We start from the raw sequence: 19,059 nt of genomic DNA, 5'->3' as shown, positions 1-19,059 counted from the left end.
GGCCAGAAGAGAGCACAGCTCTGGGAGGATACTTAATTCCCACCACTGGCTCACAATACAGAAGATGACAGAATACTTGCCTGGGAAGGTTGTAGAGAGGGGCCATCCTGAAACAGGCCACCACTGCCCGTTTCCGCTGCTTAGACAACAGCTTGTGCCAGACTGCCTTCTTGGACCTCAAAGGCTGCTCCACCTGAGGAGAAATCACATGGGCAGGTGAGCACAGGCTGACAGGGTGGCCAACGGTGGTCATCTTCAGCCCACACTTGTCAACCCTGCAAGAATTTTGATTTCTCAACTGCAATCAGTAAGATGTACCCATTAGTAGATGATTCAATTTGTGGAGGTATTAAGTTTGCTTTTTCCTCCTAACTGTGGTTGGCTATTTATTGATTAACAGAAGCTTTACAAATGGGTAGGGGACTTCAACAGGTCATTTGAGCTAATGGCAAAAATTTTTAAAACACTGGAAGGGAAAAGAATTGAGGAGTCTGCTACCATGGAGTGCCAAGATGACATCTGGGTGTGAGCTGGGATGATCCTTGCTTCTTGTTTTCTGTCTTACAAGAGCACTCTTAACTAAGAGGTGAGTGCAGACAGGAGCTTTGTATTCTCCGAGGTACTCTTGCTTCCTCAGTCCTCGGCAGATGCTCCTTACCTGCTCCAGGTGGAAGACAGCTGCTGAAATTCTCTGCACACGCTCCACGGTCTTTTCTGGATTGGAAGGTTCTTCACTCTTCAAAACATCCTTGTAGAGATTCAGTTGCCACTTTACCGCCGGGTCATCAGACTGAAAATTAAAGCTCATACATGAGATAAGGAATCTCCGATACCTCCTGTACTGAAATAGCCTTTCACGTCTAGCACAGCTCCACATTAATTAAGACAGTATTCTATTATTGCCCCTCTCTTATTTTCTCTGTTATCTTCTTCTGTAATACCAGAGATGCTGTGCAGGAACTTCTCATTCTAGCCCATATGTCCTTTAACTCTCCTATTCCTTTCTTTATATTGAATTCTAATTCCTTAAAGCAAACTTCCAATTCATAAATTCTTGTTCAGCTGTGTCTAGACTAATTTTTTACACATAAATTGGATTTTTAGTTTCAATGACTATTTTTGATTTTTGTAATCACTATGAGGTCTTTTTAAATAACATCTTCCTTCTTCTTTAACAAAAATTATGTCCAAGTCTTGATTTATGGATTCTATTGCCACTTTTATCTCTTTAAATATTGTAGCCACACTTAAACTCCTATCTGCAGTTCCTTAGGCTTCAATTTTTCTCTTTGTTGCATTTTCTGGCTAATAGCAGTGGGTTTCATTTCACACTTTGTATTTTTTAAATATGAGCTTGTCTTCAGGAGGAGTTCTATTAATTGGCATCTCAGCCCATATCCTAGGGGGTGGAGTCTCTACAAGTGGTTTCATGGTTGTCTTTGCAGGAGATTCTTGTATTTCACTAATTCAAGGCTAATTTTATGTAAGTTTCTTGCTCTAAAATTATGCACAATATGAGTAATTAAGTTCCACAGCTATCTTCCTTTCAGGTTATTAAAACTTCAGCCCCTAAAATACATATCTAGTACAGAGAACTCTACAAGTATTTCCAACTGCACCAACCTCTCCTTAATACTATGATTTAGTATGTCTTCTTCTTTTTTTCTGGCACTTGGGATTTCTTTTTACTGCCTTTTTTTTTTGGGTAATATGTCCCCTCCCCCTATCATTCCTATATGTTTGGGATGAAAAGAAGAGGCTATTTGTGCCAGCCTAGTTCTCCATCTTAGGGAATAATGTATCTGAGGAAAGAGCTGTTCAGATTCGCAGGCCTGGGAAAATGTCAGCCTCTATGATAAAAAATTTATCTTGATTTTTCTGATTCTACCAACTCAGATGCAAAAAGAGTTTGTTTTCAAATCTCTAGAGCAGGAGGTGCCAAGATTCCCCCCAGGGGCCCTGCTTCACACTTTAGCAAGCGCGGCTGCCAGTAAAGTGAGGCCTGACCCAGCCCGGGCTGGGCTGGATGTTAGTTCACACAGTGGGAGCGGGGAGACATGCTTTACTGGATGCCTCTTTGCAACAGCAAAGGAAAGAACAAAAATATAAAAATTAAGGGCAGAGAGCTAGTCCCACCAATGTAACACAAGTACTCTGAGACCGTTTCTAGAAAAACGTGAGTAAATGAAGCGTGCAGATGGCACCCGGAAGCCAGGAGGAGGCCTGTGTGGGTCCTCATTGTCTTCCGTGCATCACCTTTTCCTGCAAGTGCAAGTTATTCCGCAGGTGTTCCTTCACCTCTTCATCGGTGTCCCTCTGTGGAAAGAGAAGTTCCATGTCATCCCAGAGGTCTCTACGCAAATGAAAGGTAGGGTGCAGGACGTATAGACAGCCAAAGGCGAGTTCTGCTGGGATCTTTATTATGAGAACGAAAGAAGAGAAGTGACAGGCTTGTTCCAAAGGGAACATGCCAACTCCCGAACCAGCGCCCACAACGAGGGCGTGCTGCCTCTGCGCCCCGTGGATTCTGTCCATCTGCTCCCACCCTCCACCCCCAGGAGGACGGAGCGCCGGTCCCCACCACCTGCCTTACATGCTCGGCCACGGCAGACGGGCACTTACGCAGCTGTATCGTGATTTCGCGAGGGAGATCAGCTCCTGGTCGCCCGGGGTGCACATATTCAGACCAATAGGCAACATCTTCTTGAGCGCAGCCACGATGAGGGAGGTCTGGATGGAATACAAGTCTCCCCTCCGCTTCGTCTTCTTCCGCTCCTGGTCCTGCCCTCCGGACTAGGAGACGAGGGTGACATAACAGAGGGGCTCAGTGAGCCTGAGGGGAACTCCCACCTGGGGCAGCCTGCCTGCTTGTGGCCCCGTCAGTACAGGCAGGGCCGCAGTACAGGAGGACAGTAAAAGCAGTGTGTTCAACAGCCAGCCAGGTGGCCGTGAAACCCCGAGCCCTCCTTGTGCGCATGCTCACAGGACCACAGGACCACACACACCACGGACACCGACGGCCCCTGCTCGCTCACTTCTGGGCTGAATGAACAAAGAAACTGGTGTTTTTAAAAAATGATTTGAGAACTGGCCAAATGACTCTGCCTCACACTTTCTCACCCCTCACAGGGAGCGTTCATCCAAGGAAACAGCGAGTTTCAGAGAAGAGTCCAGTGCACTGGGCTGAGGCAACCCACCCAGGACCCTCAGCGTCTACAAAACAGGGTGGTGGGGTGGAGGCTGCTCAGTCAGACAAGGCACGGCGGTGACCGCCTTTTACATGATGTCAGGCTCTGCAAGAGCAAAGCTTCCCAGGCGGGACCTTACTCACAGGACCCTGCCTCAGCTAATGGGCACCTGCTGAAAGTGTAAGTGTGTGTGTGTGTGTGTGTGTGTGTGTGTGTGTGTGTGTGTTTGGGGGTGGTGGTGGGGGTGGGAGAATCAGAAGCAGAAAATGAAGTCAGGGACACTGAGGGAGAGCAAACTGGTGCTCACCAAAGCTTTGCTTCATGAGGCGCCCACAGAGTATCTGCGGCAATGAGGTGGCGGCCCTGCAATGTACACTGAGCCCCAGGGCCCTGGGAGCAGGGCAGAGACAGATGCCAATCCTAGAACTGGCGTCTAAGACCTGGAACCCTGGGCTGGAGCAGAGTTCATTTCACACAGGATTGCCTTTCAGAGAGAAGAGGGGGGTCAGCATGAACAGTGCCTTGGGAGGATCTCTTTAAATTACTTTCCAAAATGTGAAAGAGGTCCATAATTATTAATAGACACTCGCAAAATGATGCGATTTCTGTCACCCAGCTCGTGGCAGCTGCACCTTCAGGAGGTTATATCACAGAAACCGCTGCACAGCCCCTGACCAGTGAGGGAATTCTACCGGCTGCAGAGCCACCGTGGGCCGGGTGCTCCAAAGCAGCAGGCCAGACCCGGACCGCAGTGGGAGGCGGCAGTGAGAAATATGAGCGGGAGGAAGAAATGAGGCCAAGCAGCAGCGGCTTCTTGTGTTCCAGAACATGGACAGAAAGCTGGCTCACACAGGACCACAGAAGTCCTCGCTATCACTTCCCGAGCGCTTGCAAGGTTCCGTCATGTTCTACCTCTGGTGCAGAATTCTAAAGGTTGCAGCTAAGGCTAAACTCATTTACAGTCTAAATTACCCTTGAAAATGCTTCGAATCATTCATAAAGGATACAACCCAGTTTTAAGTATATAAACTATGAGACACCCTGTACATCTTATAAATTTAAAAGATAACTTGCAGCATGCTGTTTACAATACAGTAAATGTGCAAAATGTAACGATGTGCATTTGATTCACAATTTAGTTTATTGCTCACTCTCTATTTTATCTCACCAGTCCCAGCAGTTTATGATCAAATGCTGCTTATATGATGTGACTCCAATGTGCCTGCTACTGAAATAAGACATTTCTAATCCTCCCAACAACTCTAAGAGAAACAAGTCGGTTTTATTGATAAGAACATGATGCTCAGAAAGTGAAGTGATTTTTGCAAGGTCACAAAACAAGTAGCATCTGAGTCAATATGTAGACCCCAGCTATCTGTCCATGGCTCCCTTTCCCCTTTCTAACTAAGAGCTACCTGGGGCCCAGTTCCTGCACACCCCCAACCCCCTCTCCACATTCCTGAGGGAGAGCGCTTGGGGACAATGACAACAGATACACATTAATGAAGAGATAGAGAAATACTTCCAAGCAAGAACCTGTATGGGTCACTGGAAAATTGTCTTAAGGTTTATTACACCATATATACATTTTATGCAAAAGTTCATGGTTATCTGCCGATTTCAAATCCTGGAGCTTAGTCCTTGGAAAACCCTCTTTGAATCATGGGAACCTTGCAACCAGAGGCAGGAATGTACAGTGTGAAGGGCTGGGACCACACAGTACGTGGGATTCTGACTCTGCAGGGCACAACAGGGTAGCATCTCCCAGGTCTCAAGCCCTGTCAGTATCCCTATCCTTGTTAGCATGCTGGCCACAGAGTGACAGCTTAGGAAGGGAGCAGAGCTAGCAAGGAGACCTCGGGTAGGTTAGGGCGAGGCTTGGCTGGCTTCCCTGGCTTCCCCATTTCAGGGTGGGCAGGCCTACATTCACTCTTTGACAGGCAGTTGTCTTCCCTGGAGCAGGCCTGGAGACCTCCAGGTGAGAACATCCATCGCGTACCACCCCCCGCTGGTGATCCCAGGGCAGAGGGTGGCCAGAGCCTGAGACGTCTAATACTAGGACAGAAAAGACACATCATGCATTTGACCTGTACCTTTACTTGCATGGCCTGTGTGGAAAGACAAAAGAAAAGAAACAAGGAGAAGAGTCAGTCAGTAAAAGCAGGGGTCCAAGGCATAAGGTACCACATGTTAGTCACAGCTTCTGAGCCCCAGTTCCTCAGCCAACACAACAGAAACTCAAACGCTCTGGAAGCCAGTTGAACATGGCATGTAGAGTGAATGGGAGATTAGGATGGAGGTTAATTTGGCCATAAAGACTTATACCCTGCCGAAACCGGTTTGGCTCAGTGGATAGAGCGTCGGCCTGCGGACTGAAAGGTCCCGGGTTCGATTCCGGTCAAGGGCATGTACCTGGGTTGCGGGCATATCCCCAGTAGGAGATGTGCAGGAGGCAGCTGATCGATGTTTTTCTCTCATTGATGTTTCTAACTCTCTATCTCTCTCCCTTCCTCTCTGTAAAAAATCAATAAAATATATTTTAAAAAAAAGACTTATACCCAGACCAGGCAATGCACCCCTGGGGCCAAGATCATCTCAGAGACCAGCCTTCCAGAGTGTGTGACATTCACACCCAGGTCTCCAGATAAATGCTTTAGACCTAAAGTCTTTCCCACTCCCCCTTACTTTCACCTGGGTGAGCTGCAATCTGTCATGTAACCAATGACCCCATTTTGTTTTTCTTCCTTCCACCCACATTATCACCTCTAGCAGATCTGTGGTTACCAAAATATGTAAATGTCTAATTACTATGTTGTATACCTGAAACTAATATTATATGTCAACTATAATTTAAAAAATTAATTTAAAAAAAGAAGAAGAAAAAGAGAGGGGTCAGACCTGAGCTCAAGGGTGATGGGTGTGCTTCTGCTAAAGGTTTGCTCTTTAAAAAAGGACTCTAGGAGTATCGCAGGTGGTTCAGAATCACTCCACAGCCTGAAGGATGGAGCACCTCCCTTCTTGTGCTGTGACCTTTATATACCTTAGGTCAAAGCCTCCCACACCCTACAGTTTCTCATTTTATTCTTTTCTTCGCATGTTGCTAAGATTAGTTAACTCAATGCACATTTGCTAATACTGGAAATAGGTTTTTTAAAAAAGTTGCCTAAAGCTTTTTATTTTCTAAACAAAAATTTATGAATTCCTATAACTTCAAATTTCCCCCAGTAGTTTAAGATGATTTTATGTGTGAACTTAAGGGAAAAAAAAACACAGACTTTTAAGGGATGAAGGAGCTGAAGAAGGAAAGGGGGTAGAGAGAGGGAGAAAGGAGAGGGAGAAAAGAGAGGGAGAGAGGGAGAGAAGGAGAGAGGAAGAAGGAGATAGAGAGCACTCAAGCTGCAGATGTACAAGAACAAAAGAAATAAAAATAAAAACAAAAAGTTGGGGGACTGGAGGGAATGAGAGAGATAGAGAGATTGAGATTGAGAGAGAGAGAGAAGAATAGAGAAGAGAAGAAAATAATGAATAATAGGGGATATTGGAGTAAGAAGAAACACACACAATTCTGAATACCCTTAAAAAACAGATATCTTCTAAACTATTCCCTGTCCTTTTACAGTACACTGAAACTACTTATGGGGTGGAGTGGCTTTAAACAATGAGTCACTCCAATATGTCCTGCATCACAATTCTTTCATTGTTTATAATCTTGGTCAAGGAACTGGCATTTCTTGGGCTAAATGTGTTCTAACTTACCATTGCCCTCCGAGGAAGCTGCTGCCATTTTTCCAGAAAACAAAACCAGTTTAAAAACAAAACAAAACAAAACAAAAAAACATGTGCTCAGCTTCATTATGTTTAGCTTAACATACATTTGCAAACTGGTGTTATATTAACAAAATATACAGTGAGCTCTCAAAGAGAAATCTGCTTTAGCCTCCAGAGAACTCACACATCTTTGAACTGACCTCAGTTAACCACGTCTGAGAAAGGTGACCCGCTGTATATTTTTCTCTGCTTCCCTTCTATTCGCAATGGCGAGTGCAGTGTGTGGACATGCAGCATTCCAGTACAATGGCTGCCATGTACACTGCGGCCAATTCCACTTACACACCCGAATTCAATTACGAGTGGAGATAAAAGCAAGCACAGGTGACAAATGACCACTCAGATCAGGTAGCGGGGAGAACCTCTCATCTCAGGGAGGCAAAGGCAATGAGAATCCAATCGACAATAAGAAAGAATATCCCCCTCTTTGGCTTCTCAATATGTAATTCTACATCCAAAAAGCAGTAGTAATGACTATAAGTTGCTGTGTTGGAGGCATGTATCTCTCTGAAGTAGTGCCCTGCACATATGTAATATTATTTTTTTCCTACAGATGCAATTTGAAATTGACTTTTAAACAAAACATCCTAGTAGAGCTACAGGGAGTCAAATAAATTGGGGCCCAGAGGAGGTAAGTGAATGAGGCAAGGCCATAACCCCAGTCAACTATTGGGCCAAAGGTCAGACTTAACTTACTTTTAGTTTCTAGTCCTATTTACTATCACATTTTGTGTCTCAACATATGTAAAAGGAACAATATTAATATCTGTTGCCCCGAGAAACATGGCAAATATTATTTAATATCTAGGGAGGGTCTTCATATCCCTTACACTATAACTTTGACTTCATCCCATGTGGCTCAGAAAAAACTGGCATACAATGTCAATGGGAATGAAGTGAAAGTGTTTGCTCCTATAGACTAACCTTATCAACAGGGGAGATGCAAAGATTCTGAATATGACCATCCTCTGACAAGACAAACATACCCTTTTCCTCATACAGTGATGTGAATGAACATGATTTCAGGTTAGTTTGTTAGTAGGTTAGTTGTGAAATGTCAATTCTTTTCACCTTATCTCTTTCCAAGTGTAAACCCAAGGACCCCAAGTATCTACTCAGCATCAGAAGGTTGAGATATCTTTGCCATTTCGGCTCCTCTGGGATCTGAATCCTTGTATCAGAGCCATTTCCACTGCTTTGCTGTCATCACTGATTATGACAATGAATTCTAGCTGGTTCATTCCTGAGTCAATGGATATACTTCAAGTTGAAGGTAGCATGGAATCTGCCCAGGACTTATTTAGGTAGGCAGGGTAAAGGAGAGCTTGTGGTAGCTGTAAGAAGACCCTTCAGAGGGAACTTAAGATAAATGTCCAGGGATCAGAGTCTGAAATATCCTATATACCTGACAGGAGCAGCAGATGTGTTTGCTAAAAGTTGAATGCAAAATAAAATTTTGAAAATTAAATAAATAATATAAAGCTCAAAAGGATCCACCATAGGTAAAGTTCCTAAGATTCCTCTTGAATGTGAATATATACTCCTGATTGCTCCACTTTGCATGTACACAATTTTATTTATCAAACTTTATAGAAAAGTGTAGATCAGATTCAAAACTTCAAGAAGCATTTTTTGGATGCTGGAAGAAGTATCAGTGTCAACATAGCTAAATGATGGAAGGGCGGGAAGTTCAGAGTGCCTGAGTTGATCAGAGCTAGCCAGACATGGTGGAGATATGAATGCTGATTTTTGGTGTCCCACCAGCCCCTTGTCTGCAACTCCAACTACATAGATCTTCCACCTCAAAAGATTATTTGGAATAAGCCCTAAGAACTACACTACAAACCCATCTTTCCAGAACTGATTTTCACTTTTGAGGGGTCCCCATGCACACCCCACCTTCATAGTCCTCTAAGTCAGCACTGTACCAGCAATGAGAGAGACACACATCCCAGCTGTTACATGTCACTTATACTTGACATACATAGTCAATACTCATTGAGGCATGCTTCTCAAGGGAAGAGAGTCAAAGGTAAGCCATAACAGCTGGTAACAAAACATCCCATTTAAGTAAGCCTGGCTTTTGTATGTACACCTGAAGGAATGTGTCTCAGAATTCTCTCCAATCAAAAAGCAAAGCCTCTCTGTGTATAGCTGACCTAGGAGGACCTGGAGGCCACTTTCCCTTCCCATATTTCTGCTACAGTCCTCCCTCTATGTAACTTTTTTTTTGTCAGACAGATATCTGGTATGCCCTCTTTCAAACATTTCCTGCAGGAAGATGGACAAATGTCTTGGTTTCTGAATGCAACTCATGTGGAAAATAAACAGAAGGCATTAAGAGGTCAGCACAGTTGAAAGAAAGCAGCTACTGGATGTTCCAGATAGGAGGAAAACAAGTATACTGTAAGAATATGTACTAATGAAATCCTCAAAGCAAAGTAATTTTCTAATCAGAAGGTGACTCTAGGCATCTGTATTTTTGCAACATCACCACACAGGAAGTAGTTCTATTTTAAAACTAATGACAGCAGGTTTGTTTTAGAGGCCTCTCAAATGCCTTAGGCAAGCCTTGAAACATAAACTTTTGGACATATAAGCAGCTATTTATTCATAAAAATGTGACAACCATGCTTATTTGAGAACAGTTTCTTCTGTTCATTCTCAAAGAAACAACAATGGACATTGTTGGTTTGACTTAAATGCTGTACGGAGTGGATTCTTTCATATATCAGAGATACATAGGTTAGGTGAAGGTTGAAAATCTTTGGAATTGGTTTCTAAGAACTTACTTTTGACATCTTGCTTTTGCTGTCTCCCGTTAAAAATGCCAAATTATTAATTTCATTCTGAATCACAAAATTTTGCTCTTCCCTCTTGAAGTTCTAAGTGGGGTTTGGGGGAATAAAAAAGCAAACATTACAAGACAGTTCCTGAGGCCTGTACCTTTCACGCTGTCTCTAAGCCCAGGGCCCAGGAGTCCTTACGTGAGACTTGCACCACAGGATGAAGACCTCTGCCACCATGCGGAAGAGCTGGTCAGAATCAGCATCAGGGCTTTTGAGCCAGTTGGATCTGAGTTGAAAAGTAAAGGAATATGCATATGAAATTCAGTACTAATTAAAATAATCATACTCATTGGACATTGGATGCACACATTTATCCAGATAAAACTGTATTCCTATAAGAAGGCTATCAATATACCCCTCCCATGCTTAGGTATAGACATGTATTGTAGATATTTTAGAGGACTTACAATAATCATTTCCATTGTTTCCAAAGGATTCAAGGATTATTTTAGCAAACAGATGTCAGAAATGAACATTGCAAAACTGTCAAAGATAGTTTTTTTTTCTTTAAACTGATGAAGTGATTAAGGTTACACTCTAAGTTTTGGGACAAATGCCTTTTAATACATAACACAGGCAAAACCAGGAAATCTTGGTCGTTATGCCATCTAGTCTTGTCATTTACACTTATCATTGTCAAGCCTCTGAAATGCTGAGCATTTTACAAACAGTTCAGGCCTCATCCCTTTTCCTTACAAAGCCAGTTTTATGAATAACATTTGTAAGACAATATGTTTTTCACTGTTGACTGAAGTGCTTGGCAGAGACCAAATATCTCCTATGTCCTCAGAAATGGTTTGGAAACTCCACATAAATGGACATTATCCATTTCTTTAAACACACACACACACACACACACACACACACACACACACACACACAAAACAGGCTTAACAAAACCCGCTTCATTTATTTAAAAAAACAAACACAGTAGCAGCAAGAAGGCTAAAATGCAGTAGGATTCAGTCAACTTGTAAAAGTTCTCTTTCTCCTAAGTATCTTACACATTTGAGTTAAATTATATTTTGAAAGGGCTGAGTGAGCTGGCATTTTCAAATATCTGTAGAGAGTGATATAGAAATTAAATTGTCTATCACCTTTCTTAAAGAAAACTTTGGCTTTCATGGATGGCCTGAAAAACGCGATGTCCCTTGGTGCATGCAGGGTAATAGCTATCAAAAGCCAGTTTCCTAAGTCCTGAGACATCAGAATGAATTGCCCTGAGCAGCCTTACATTCTTCACATTCACAGAGAGCACGCACCAGGCTAAGGAAGAAAGGTTAAGACTATGAGGCCAAGACCACTTCTGGGTCCCTCTCTCATCTCCTGAATTCCTTATTGCCTTGAGTTCCAGCCTCACAGATGTTCTTATCTAATCCTTCTTGTTTTCTTTTCCAATTATTCTCTTCTTTATGTGGCAGACACTATAGGTTATTTACTCAGTCTCTTCCCTTCATAGGAAAAAAACACCCCATTTTATTCAGGTTGGCACTGTGCCCTGCTGAAGGTCACATTACCCAGCTTCCCCTGAGGGATCACCATGTGACTAAGTTCTGATCATTGAGCTGGAAGTAGTAGTTGTTGGATGAGCCTTCTAGAAAAGCTTTCTAAAAAGGGATCAGATAGCTGAAGGTGACTTTTTGCCTTCCTGCTTCCTGTCTGGAATGATAATATGATGGTTCTAATTGGCATTTTGCACTATAAAGTAACTTTGAAGATGGAAGCCAATGTTAAGGATAGAAGGACAAAGCACGGAGGGTCTCCAGTAAGCAGCACTGCACTAATCCTGGGTTGGGTACCTCTGCACTTCTTTTATATGTGAGAGTTAACTTCTACTTTGTTTAGGCCACTGTAATCATATATCCATTAGCGGAAGCCAAATGCAATCCAAACTTGAGGCTTGAGATCAATAATGCTTTTTGATTTCTTTCATATTGATTTTTCAGGAGCACTTTTTCATGGTCGAGTGTCAAGTTTGATCAAAACTGGCAGCTGTTCATTCTTTAGTGTTTTGGTTTAAACAAGCTTTATAGGTTTGCACTGTGCTCTGAGAGGGAAGCAACGAGAGTCATATTCTCTCCTACCAAGGAAAAGTACAGCCACAGGCAGTATAACAGCAGCACTGAAAACAACCTTAGGTCAACATTTCCTCCCAGGAGAAAGAAGACAATTTTGATCCCTTTGCCTTCATATGGGAAAGCAGTTTCTGCTGAATGAATTTTGTTTTCATCACTCTTCCTCTAAGAGGCAAATCTTTACTTTTTATTTCTGGTGAACTCCTTTCACCAGGTTTAGAGTGGTGGGTATGCATGAAGAATATCTAATTAAATGTCTTCCCCCATGTTCACAAACTCACTGCACCTCTCTCAAGCCAGAGTAAGATGGTATTTGCAGATGAGAAGATCCTGACCTCGCCTCTCCTACTTGCCCAAAGCCTTTCTTCCTCTCACATGATGTACCAGGCTCATCTTCCCCTGCTCCCAGTCTTCCACAGAATTCATGATCTCTCTTAATATCCAGACACTTGATCCTTTTAGAGGCACTTAACTGAGTCCTGAGTCTCTTTATCAGCACTGCATGCTGCCAAAGGGCCATGGGAAAATGCAAGGCTGTAGGTGGGAAGAAGGTTGGGTTTAGAGGTAATGATCAGTGGAGGTGATGGCTGAAGCAACCCAAGTGGATAAAATTAATGAGCATATTAATGGAGAAAAGAAGCACAATAACAAACTCTTGGACGATGGCAAGAGTAAGGAGAGTTTGACTTCCATTCTCAAAAAGGTAAGTTATCAGAATTTGAAAGAAAGTAAAGCCATGCTCCTATGTTCATGGTCAGGTTGTCTGACTTAGAGGTAGGAGCATCTCTCAGCCTTATTTCTGAGCCTCCAGTAGAAGACACAGCCTGAAGCAGTCACTACACAGAGTTCCCTTCAACAGGCTGAGAGATGAGTTTTCTCCAAAATCACACTATTTAAAGTTGTTTGCTTCCATGTTCTGATTGTTTCTGATTTCCAGGGAGTTGCATTTTTTGAGAAAGGGAGTCAAGTCAGTGTGTCTTGTAGAGAGATTGTCCTGGACCTATGTTGACCTAGTATCTTCTGGAGGAGGAGACGGAGAGCTGCTTTGCCCTGCTCTGACCGCCCCACACCACACTTGGAATTCCTGCTTGTTCTGGGTCAGCCTTAGGCTGAACACCGATGCACGGCATTTCCAAGTGTTGTAGTTGGTGAAGAAACTTGAAACATTGCCATGCCAGGGCTGAAGGAAGTACAAAGGTCTAATGTAATGAGGAAAGACAGGGAGGAGGAGAAGAGAAGATGGCGCCCTTCAATATTTGAAGAGCTGCCACAAGAGAGATTGTCATTAGTTTTGTGTGCCTCCAAAAAGCAAGATCAGAGCCAATGGTAGGAATTACAGATTTGAGCTCAAATGGCTTAAACTGTCTGAGACTAGAATGGGAGTTGCACGCAGGGAGAGGTGTGCCTATTGTGTATAGCCATAGAGGATAATCAGAGGCAAGAAATGCACTGCTGGAAAAAGGAAGGGGGTATTTATTCATCCAGTTAGAGGGTAGATGAAGGGACCTCAAATATTCCTGCCAACTCCACCATTCCAGAATTCCAAGCCAGCTAATTCTTTGGGGTAAAGAAAGGACTTGAAAAAGGTAAAGGCACACACATAGGAGGAGGCATTTCCAAGCCAGGCTCAGATGACCATGATGCTCCCTGGTGTTCAGGGAAGAACAGGTTGAAAAGCAGGGATGAATGAATTAATGATGATCTCAAAGACTCTCTGACATTGCCATTTTTAGCACTGTCAAACACGGTGCAGGCGGAACACACTCTATCTTCAGTCTTGATCATCAATAGTGACAAATGGCATTAAAGAGCTATTCTCGGAGCAACCTTACTCTGCTTTCATTTTTGTTTTCACCTCAAACTCTGACAAATTCCTTCCCTAAACTGTTAACATAATATGTTAATCAGAAGTGACTAAAATGATGACTCTCAAAGCAGGATTTCTTTTGAGAAAGTGAGTCAAATGTCCCATAGATAGGTAAGGGATTTTATGTACACACATACACACACTGTGTGTGTGTGTGTGTGTGTGTGTGTGTAAGGTATTTATTTTGAAATGCTAAATATAAGTAATCTTAATTATTTTAAATAGTACATACAATTTGCCTTATATAATAAATTCTAAAATGGGCATATTCAGACCTATTTCCTGCCCATGACAGAATGGCATACCACTCAAAATGTTAGGAATGTTCCCTCAAATATTCCTTAGGCTTTTCACTATCTACAATGAGGTATTTTAAAATCAAGCTTCCCCAAATTTGTATTTTAGGCCTGCAAGAGTTAAAGGGTGTGGTATAATAAAAAAGATCTATTTGGTCTTTGACTCCCACTAGGACCAACAATACTGTGTTCCTTTTCCTGTTTATGGTCATTAGTCTCCTATGTGCTCATTTCCCTCATCATTCACATTAAATTCCATAGTCAATCTTCATAATCACTACTTTACATATACCCTCGACTCCCTAACCCATTTTTTTCTTTGTCATACTCACTTTGCAAACTTCCAACCCTGATCAAATCAACCTCTCTTCCTACTCTGAGCCAAAACCTGGCAGCAGAATTGACTGGAGAAAAAGACTTTAAATTCATAATCATGGATCTCAAGTGGGGCCCTTAATGCTACTTGGCATCACACCACCCTTCTCTGGTCCATCTGCTCTCCCACCTCTCCCTGGCCACTGTCTTATATCTTCTTCTTACTCCTCAAATCTCTAAGCAACGTCTCCCCATCCTCACTCTTAGCTGATCATCTTGCTTCCTACTTCACCTAGGATGGAAGCATTCAGGAAGGGATTCCTACAGATTCTATCCATCCATATACAGGGTGTCCCCCCATAAATGTATATACACTTTAACAGCTGATAGCTGCTTTAAAAATGAAATGTACTTTAATAAGCACTGCCTTTATAGTAATTCTGCCTTCCTGCCTGCTGTTGTGAATGAACTATCTGAGGCTGATCCTTTGCCTGTTTAAGGGGCATTGCTTTAGAAACAGATCTTGTAACATAGAAACCCACACATGAAACCTATATGTTCATGTTGGCCAAAATCACCCCAAACAATTTAATAAATAAATAAAATAAAAAGAAATCCTCTCTCACTCTGATCAATTTCCTCTTCTCTACTGGATTATTCCCACTAGCAAAGAAGCAAGCTGACTAGTCTCTCATCTTAAAAACTCTTCTCTTGACTCTACTTCTGTCTCCAGCTACCATCCCATTTCTCTGTCCTCCTTTATAATAAAACTCCTTGAACAAGTTGTCTGTATTGCTGTCTCTAAATCCTTTCCTTCCATTCTCTTCTAGTCCACTCCAAAGAGGCTTTCATCTCCATTGCTCCACTGAAACTGCTCCGGTCAAGGCCACCAATAAACTTCATTCATCATTCTTTCCTACTGGAAATGCCTTATAAAGTTGGCACCCAGGACACATCATTCTGTTGGTTTCCTCCTGTCTCATTGGTTACTCCCTCTTAGTCTCAGGCACTGGTTCCTCCTCCTCTGTCTGACTTCTTCATGTTGGAGAGCACAAGGGCTGAGTCCTTAGAACTCTCTCCCCTTCAATCCTTTATCTCATCCAGTCTCATGGTTCTTAAAGACTACATGCCAATATGTTGATGACTCCTAAATTCCTAGGTCTATACCAGACCCCTCTCCTGAACTCTGCACTCATATTCAATTGCCCACTCAACACTGTTATTTCTATACTGATTAGACAACTCAGGTTTAACATGTCCAAAAGCGAGGTCCTGATCTTCCCCTAAACATCTTCTGTACCCACAATCTTCCTCAACTCAGCTGATAAAAACCCCATCCTTCCATTTGCCAGAATCATCTTTGACTTGACTCTCCTCTTTTCTTTCATTCCTAATCTGGAAGTCCCGAGGGCTCTACTTCATAATAGATCCAGAATCTGATACCTTCTGTCAACTTTCATTATTACCATGCTGGCCTCAGCCAACATCAACTTTTTTTCTTTTTCATTTTTTTAAATTAAATCTTTATTGTTGAAAGTATTGCCTCCTCCCCCCCCCCCCCATTAACCCCTTCTAGCCCACCTCTTTTTAATTGTGGTAAAATACATAAAATATAAAATTGGCCATTACTGACAATTAGTACATTCACAATGTTGGGCTACTATTTCTAAAATATTTTCAGGACTCTAAAAGGAAACCCCAATCCCATTATGCAGTTGTTCCCCATTCCACCCTCCTCCTCCAAACCCCCTCCAGTCTGGCAACCTCTAGTCTGCTCTGTCTCAATCAGCTCTTGACTGGATCATTGTGAGCCTCCCAACTGGTCTCCTTACTTCCTTATTTGCTTCCATCCCTCACCATAGTGTTCAAATAATGAGTCAGATCACATCACAGATGAGCTCAAAACCTCCACCAACTTCTCATCTCACTCAGAGTAAAAGCCAGTCTTCACAGTGGCCTCCAAGGCCCTGACTCATGTTGCCTCTCCGACATCTACACTCTCTGCACCCCTCACTCTTCCCTAGCTACACTAGTCTCCTTGTGATCCCTTGAACATTCCAAACACACTCCTTCCTCAGGGCCTGCACCAGATGTTCTCTCTTCCTGGAACACTCTTCCCAGACCTGCAGGGTTCCTAACTTCATCTCTTTAGGTCTTTGCTCAAATGTTGCTTTCTCAGTAATGTTCTGTTTACAACAGCAACTCCACCCTACCCTGGCACTCCAAATTCCCCTTACCCTGCTTTGAGCAGATTACTTTTATAAGTAAAGTGTATATTTAAATATAAAAGTATAGATAATTATATTAGTACTTATTTTGTTTATTGTCTGCATGCCCCACTCCCCTCCCAGAATGAAAGTTCCCTACACCAGACATCTTCATTTGTTTTGTTCATCCTGTTCCCCAATGCCTGACAGTCTACTGAATGAATTCATATCTCCTGAATGAATGTGTGACAGAACAGCAGAAGGGCAGGAGTGGGTCACTGCTGCCCTTATTCAACCAACTCCCTCTCACCTGTGGTATTTGAGGATGGAAGGGGTGGCCGTGCCACTGACCGTATAGAATCACTGGTCAAGGAAAGCATCGCTCAGAGGTCTCACACTAGGGATTATTGGGGGAGGGAGCTGGTGGAGGCTGCTGTGACCTCCCTCTATCACTTTAACATAACCAAATACCACCTTTCTCCCTGTGGATATGCTCCCCAGGCCTCCTTTGTACCTGTTGTTGTCCACATAGCGGATGAGCATGGGGTAGAAGGCGTAGAGGTCTCTGCAGAGGACTGCGAACTCATCCAGGATGAGGAGCTCCGCCTCCTGAGTGTCCCCTTTGCTGTCAGCTTTCAGCTGCTCTTCCTCCTGCACAGTCTTGACAGCCTTTTTCTTCAGCTTCTCCAGAGTTGGGATGAAGTGGCTTCTGAGCAGGTCAGGCCTGGCTTTGCTGATGATTGGCTGGGCGTACACTGCGTTTGCAAACAAAGGGCCTCCCCCTCATTTCACATAGTATGACAATTGATGAAAGGAAAGAAGTGACACTTGAGAGGTTGAGGCTCTGAAAACCCATCAACTTAGGGTGACACCTGTTCACACCCCCTAGTTCTTCCTAACAGCTATCTTGAATCATATTATAGTATGTTCATGCTGGTTTTGGCTCATTAGCTAAATTATAAACTCCTTGAACGAAGCATTTTGTTCATAATAACCAGTACTGTGCCAAGCCAAGAGTAGGCACTGAACACTATGCTTTCTGATTATTTTATAGAAAAATCTGTTGCTAAAAATATGTTAACTCAACCATAGTTCTTAGCATCCAACACTTGAGAACTATCAGCCCAATGCCTGGAGGCTCCCCGGGGCCCTGAGGAAGGCAGACAAACTATTATCAGTAATAATGAGCTGAGAGGGAGAGGTGGCTACTGGAATCAAAGAGCAGAAACAAGCCTCAGTGGGACTTGGGACTATCATCCTGACCTTCTTAATGAGAAAGATAAAAACTTTATGTCTCACCCTATTTCTTAAACGGAATATCCTATTGGCTCAATTCATAATAAAGAGAAGAACCTGAGTGATTATATTTAAAAAGTGGAATGAAATGAATGAGTCATGAACTGTTGACAATGTTAATGTATATTTCAAAGTTTCTTTAGCTTAGGGCATTTTAACTGAAAACAGCCTACTTTTCAGCATTTAAAAAATCTTATTTTGTCTTATTTTTTAATTTCATAAAGAAGACCATTTTGGAAAGAGAAAGTGACGGTAGCTCTCTGCTGAGATGCATTAACCAAGAAGTCGAAACTCAGAGCCGTGAAGGCTTGGATTTCACCCTACACCTCATCCCACACAGAGGTGTCTTTCTGCCTTGAGCTATAATTAGAATGGCTACTCCAGATGTGGGTGATTTGGGGGTTACTATTTAAAATTGATTTTGTTCAGGTACCAGGACTTAAGTGGCCTGATGGTAGAATTAATTCATCTGTGGAATAAAAGGCCAAGTTCCATTCCCATCAGTGCCTCTCTTGCTGTGACCTCTTTTCTCTCTGCTCCTCTAGGGGGCTAAGGGAGCTGCTCCTTTATCTCCTTCCTTCCCTTAATCCAGATTTACAAATGAGAGCTCATCAACAAATGCCTCAGGGTTAACAATATTCTTGGGCTAACAGGTAAGAAAGGAATGCCAACTTTATGTACTCATGTCCACAGAAGCCTCTCTCTCCTATCTAGTAGACATTAGCACCCAAATATTTATAATTTTGATCTCAGTTCATTTCTGAGAAAAGAAGGAGGTAGGAACTTTTCTTCCTTGGTCATGCAGAGGAATGCCTACTAATTTATCTGGGAAGGGAAATACCCAGAGTTAGGCTGATACTCCTTGGGACTCAGCCACCATGTGTCACGGTCCAGGACCTTGGGTGAAGTTGTTCTGGTGGAATCCTCTATCTAAACTATGGGTCCATCCAGAGAAAGGACTTTTCTATCCCTTCAGACTCTACTTTGACACAGAGAACACTAAATACTCATGGTTTCCTGACTGTGGAAAGTATGGTTATTCATTTTCAAAGTCTTTCCTTTCTTTGAGGTTGCTCTAGGAACAGAAAATCAGCTAACACCATTTATCAAGAGCCTACTGAATGTAAGGAGTTCCAGA

The 19,059-nt window shown here is 42.8% G+C and overlaps 1 protein-coding gene across 1 annotated transcript in view; it reads right to left on the bottom strand.

The window, feature by feature from the left end:
* The window catches only part of RYR3 (ryanodine receptor 3), a 548,626-nt gene that overhangs the window by 48,036 nt on the left and 481,531 nt on the right, over nt 1-19,059 (bottom strand). Inside the window, exons 67-73 of the mRNA XM_081108039.1 lie at nt 17,140-17,380; nt 10,004-10,091; nt 9,809-9,901; nt 2,623-2,793; nt 2,257-2,316; nt 659-790; nt 81-193 (exon numbers count right to left, since the gene is read on the bottom strand). Of these exons, the coding sequence (XP_080964165.1) occupies nt 81-193; nt 659-790; nt 2,257-2,316; nt 2,623-2,793; nt 9,809-9,901; nt 10,004-10,091; nt 17,140-17,380 (898 nt within the window). The remainder of the gene's footprint in view (nt 1-80; nt 194-658; nt 791-2,256; nt 2,317-2,622; nt 2,794-9,808; nt 9,902-10,003; nt 10,092-17,139; nt 17,381-19,059) is intronic.

This window comes from Myotis nattereri (genome assembly GCF_964212035.1).
Source record: "Myotis nattereri genome assembly, chromosome: 1".
NCBI classification, from domain to species: Eukaryota; Metazoa; Chordata; class Mammalia; order Chiroptera; family Vespertilionidae; genus Myotis; species Myotis nattereri.
Note: the sequence above shows the minus strand (reverse complement) of the source record. Positions and strands in the feature narration are given on the sequence as shown.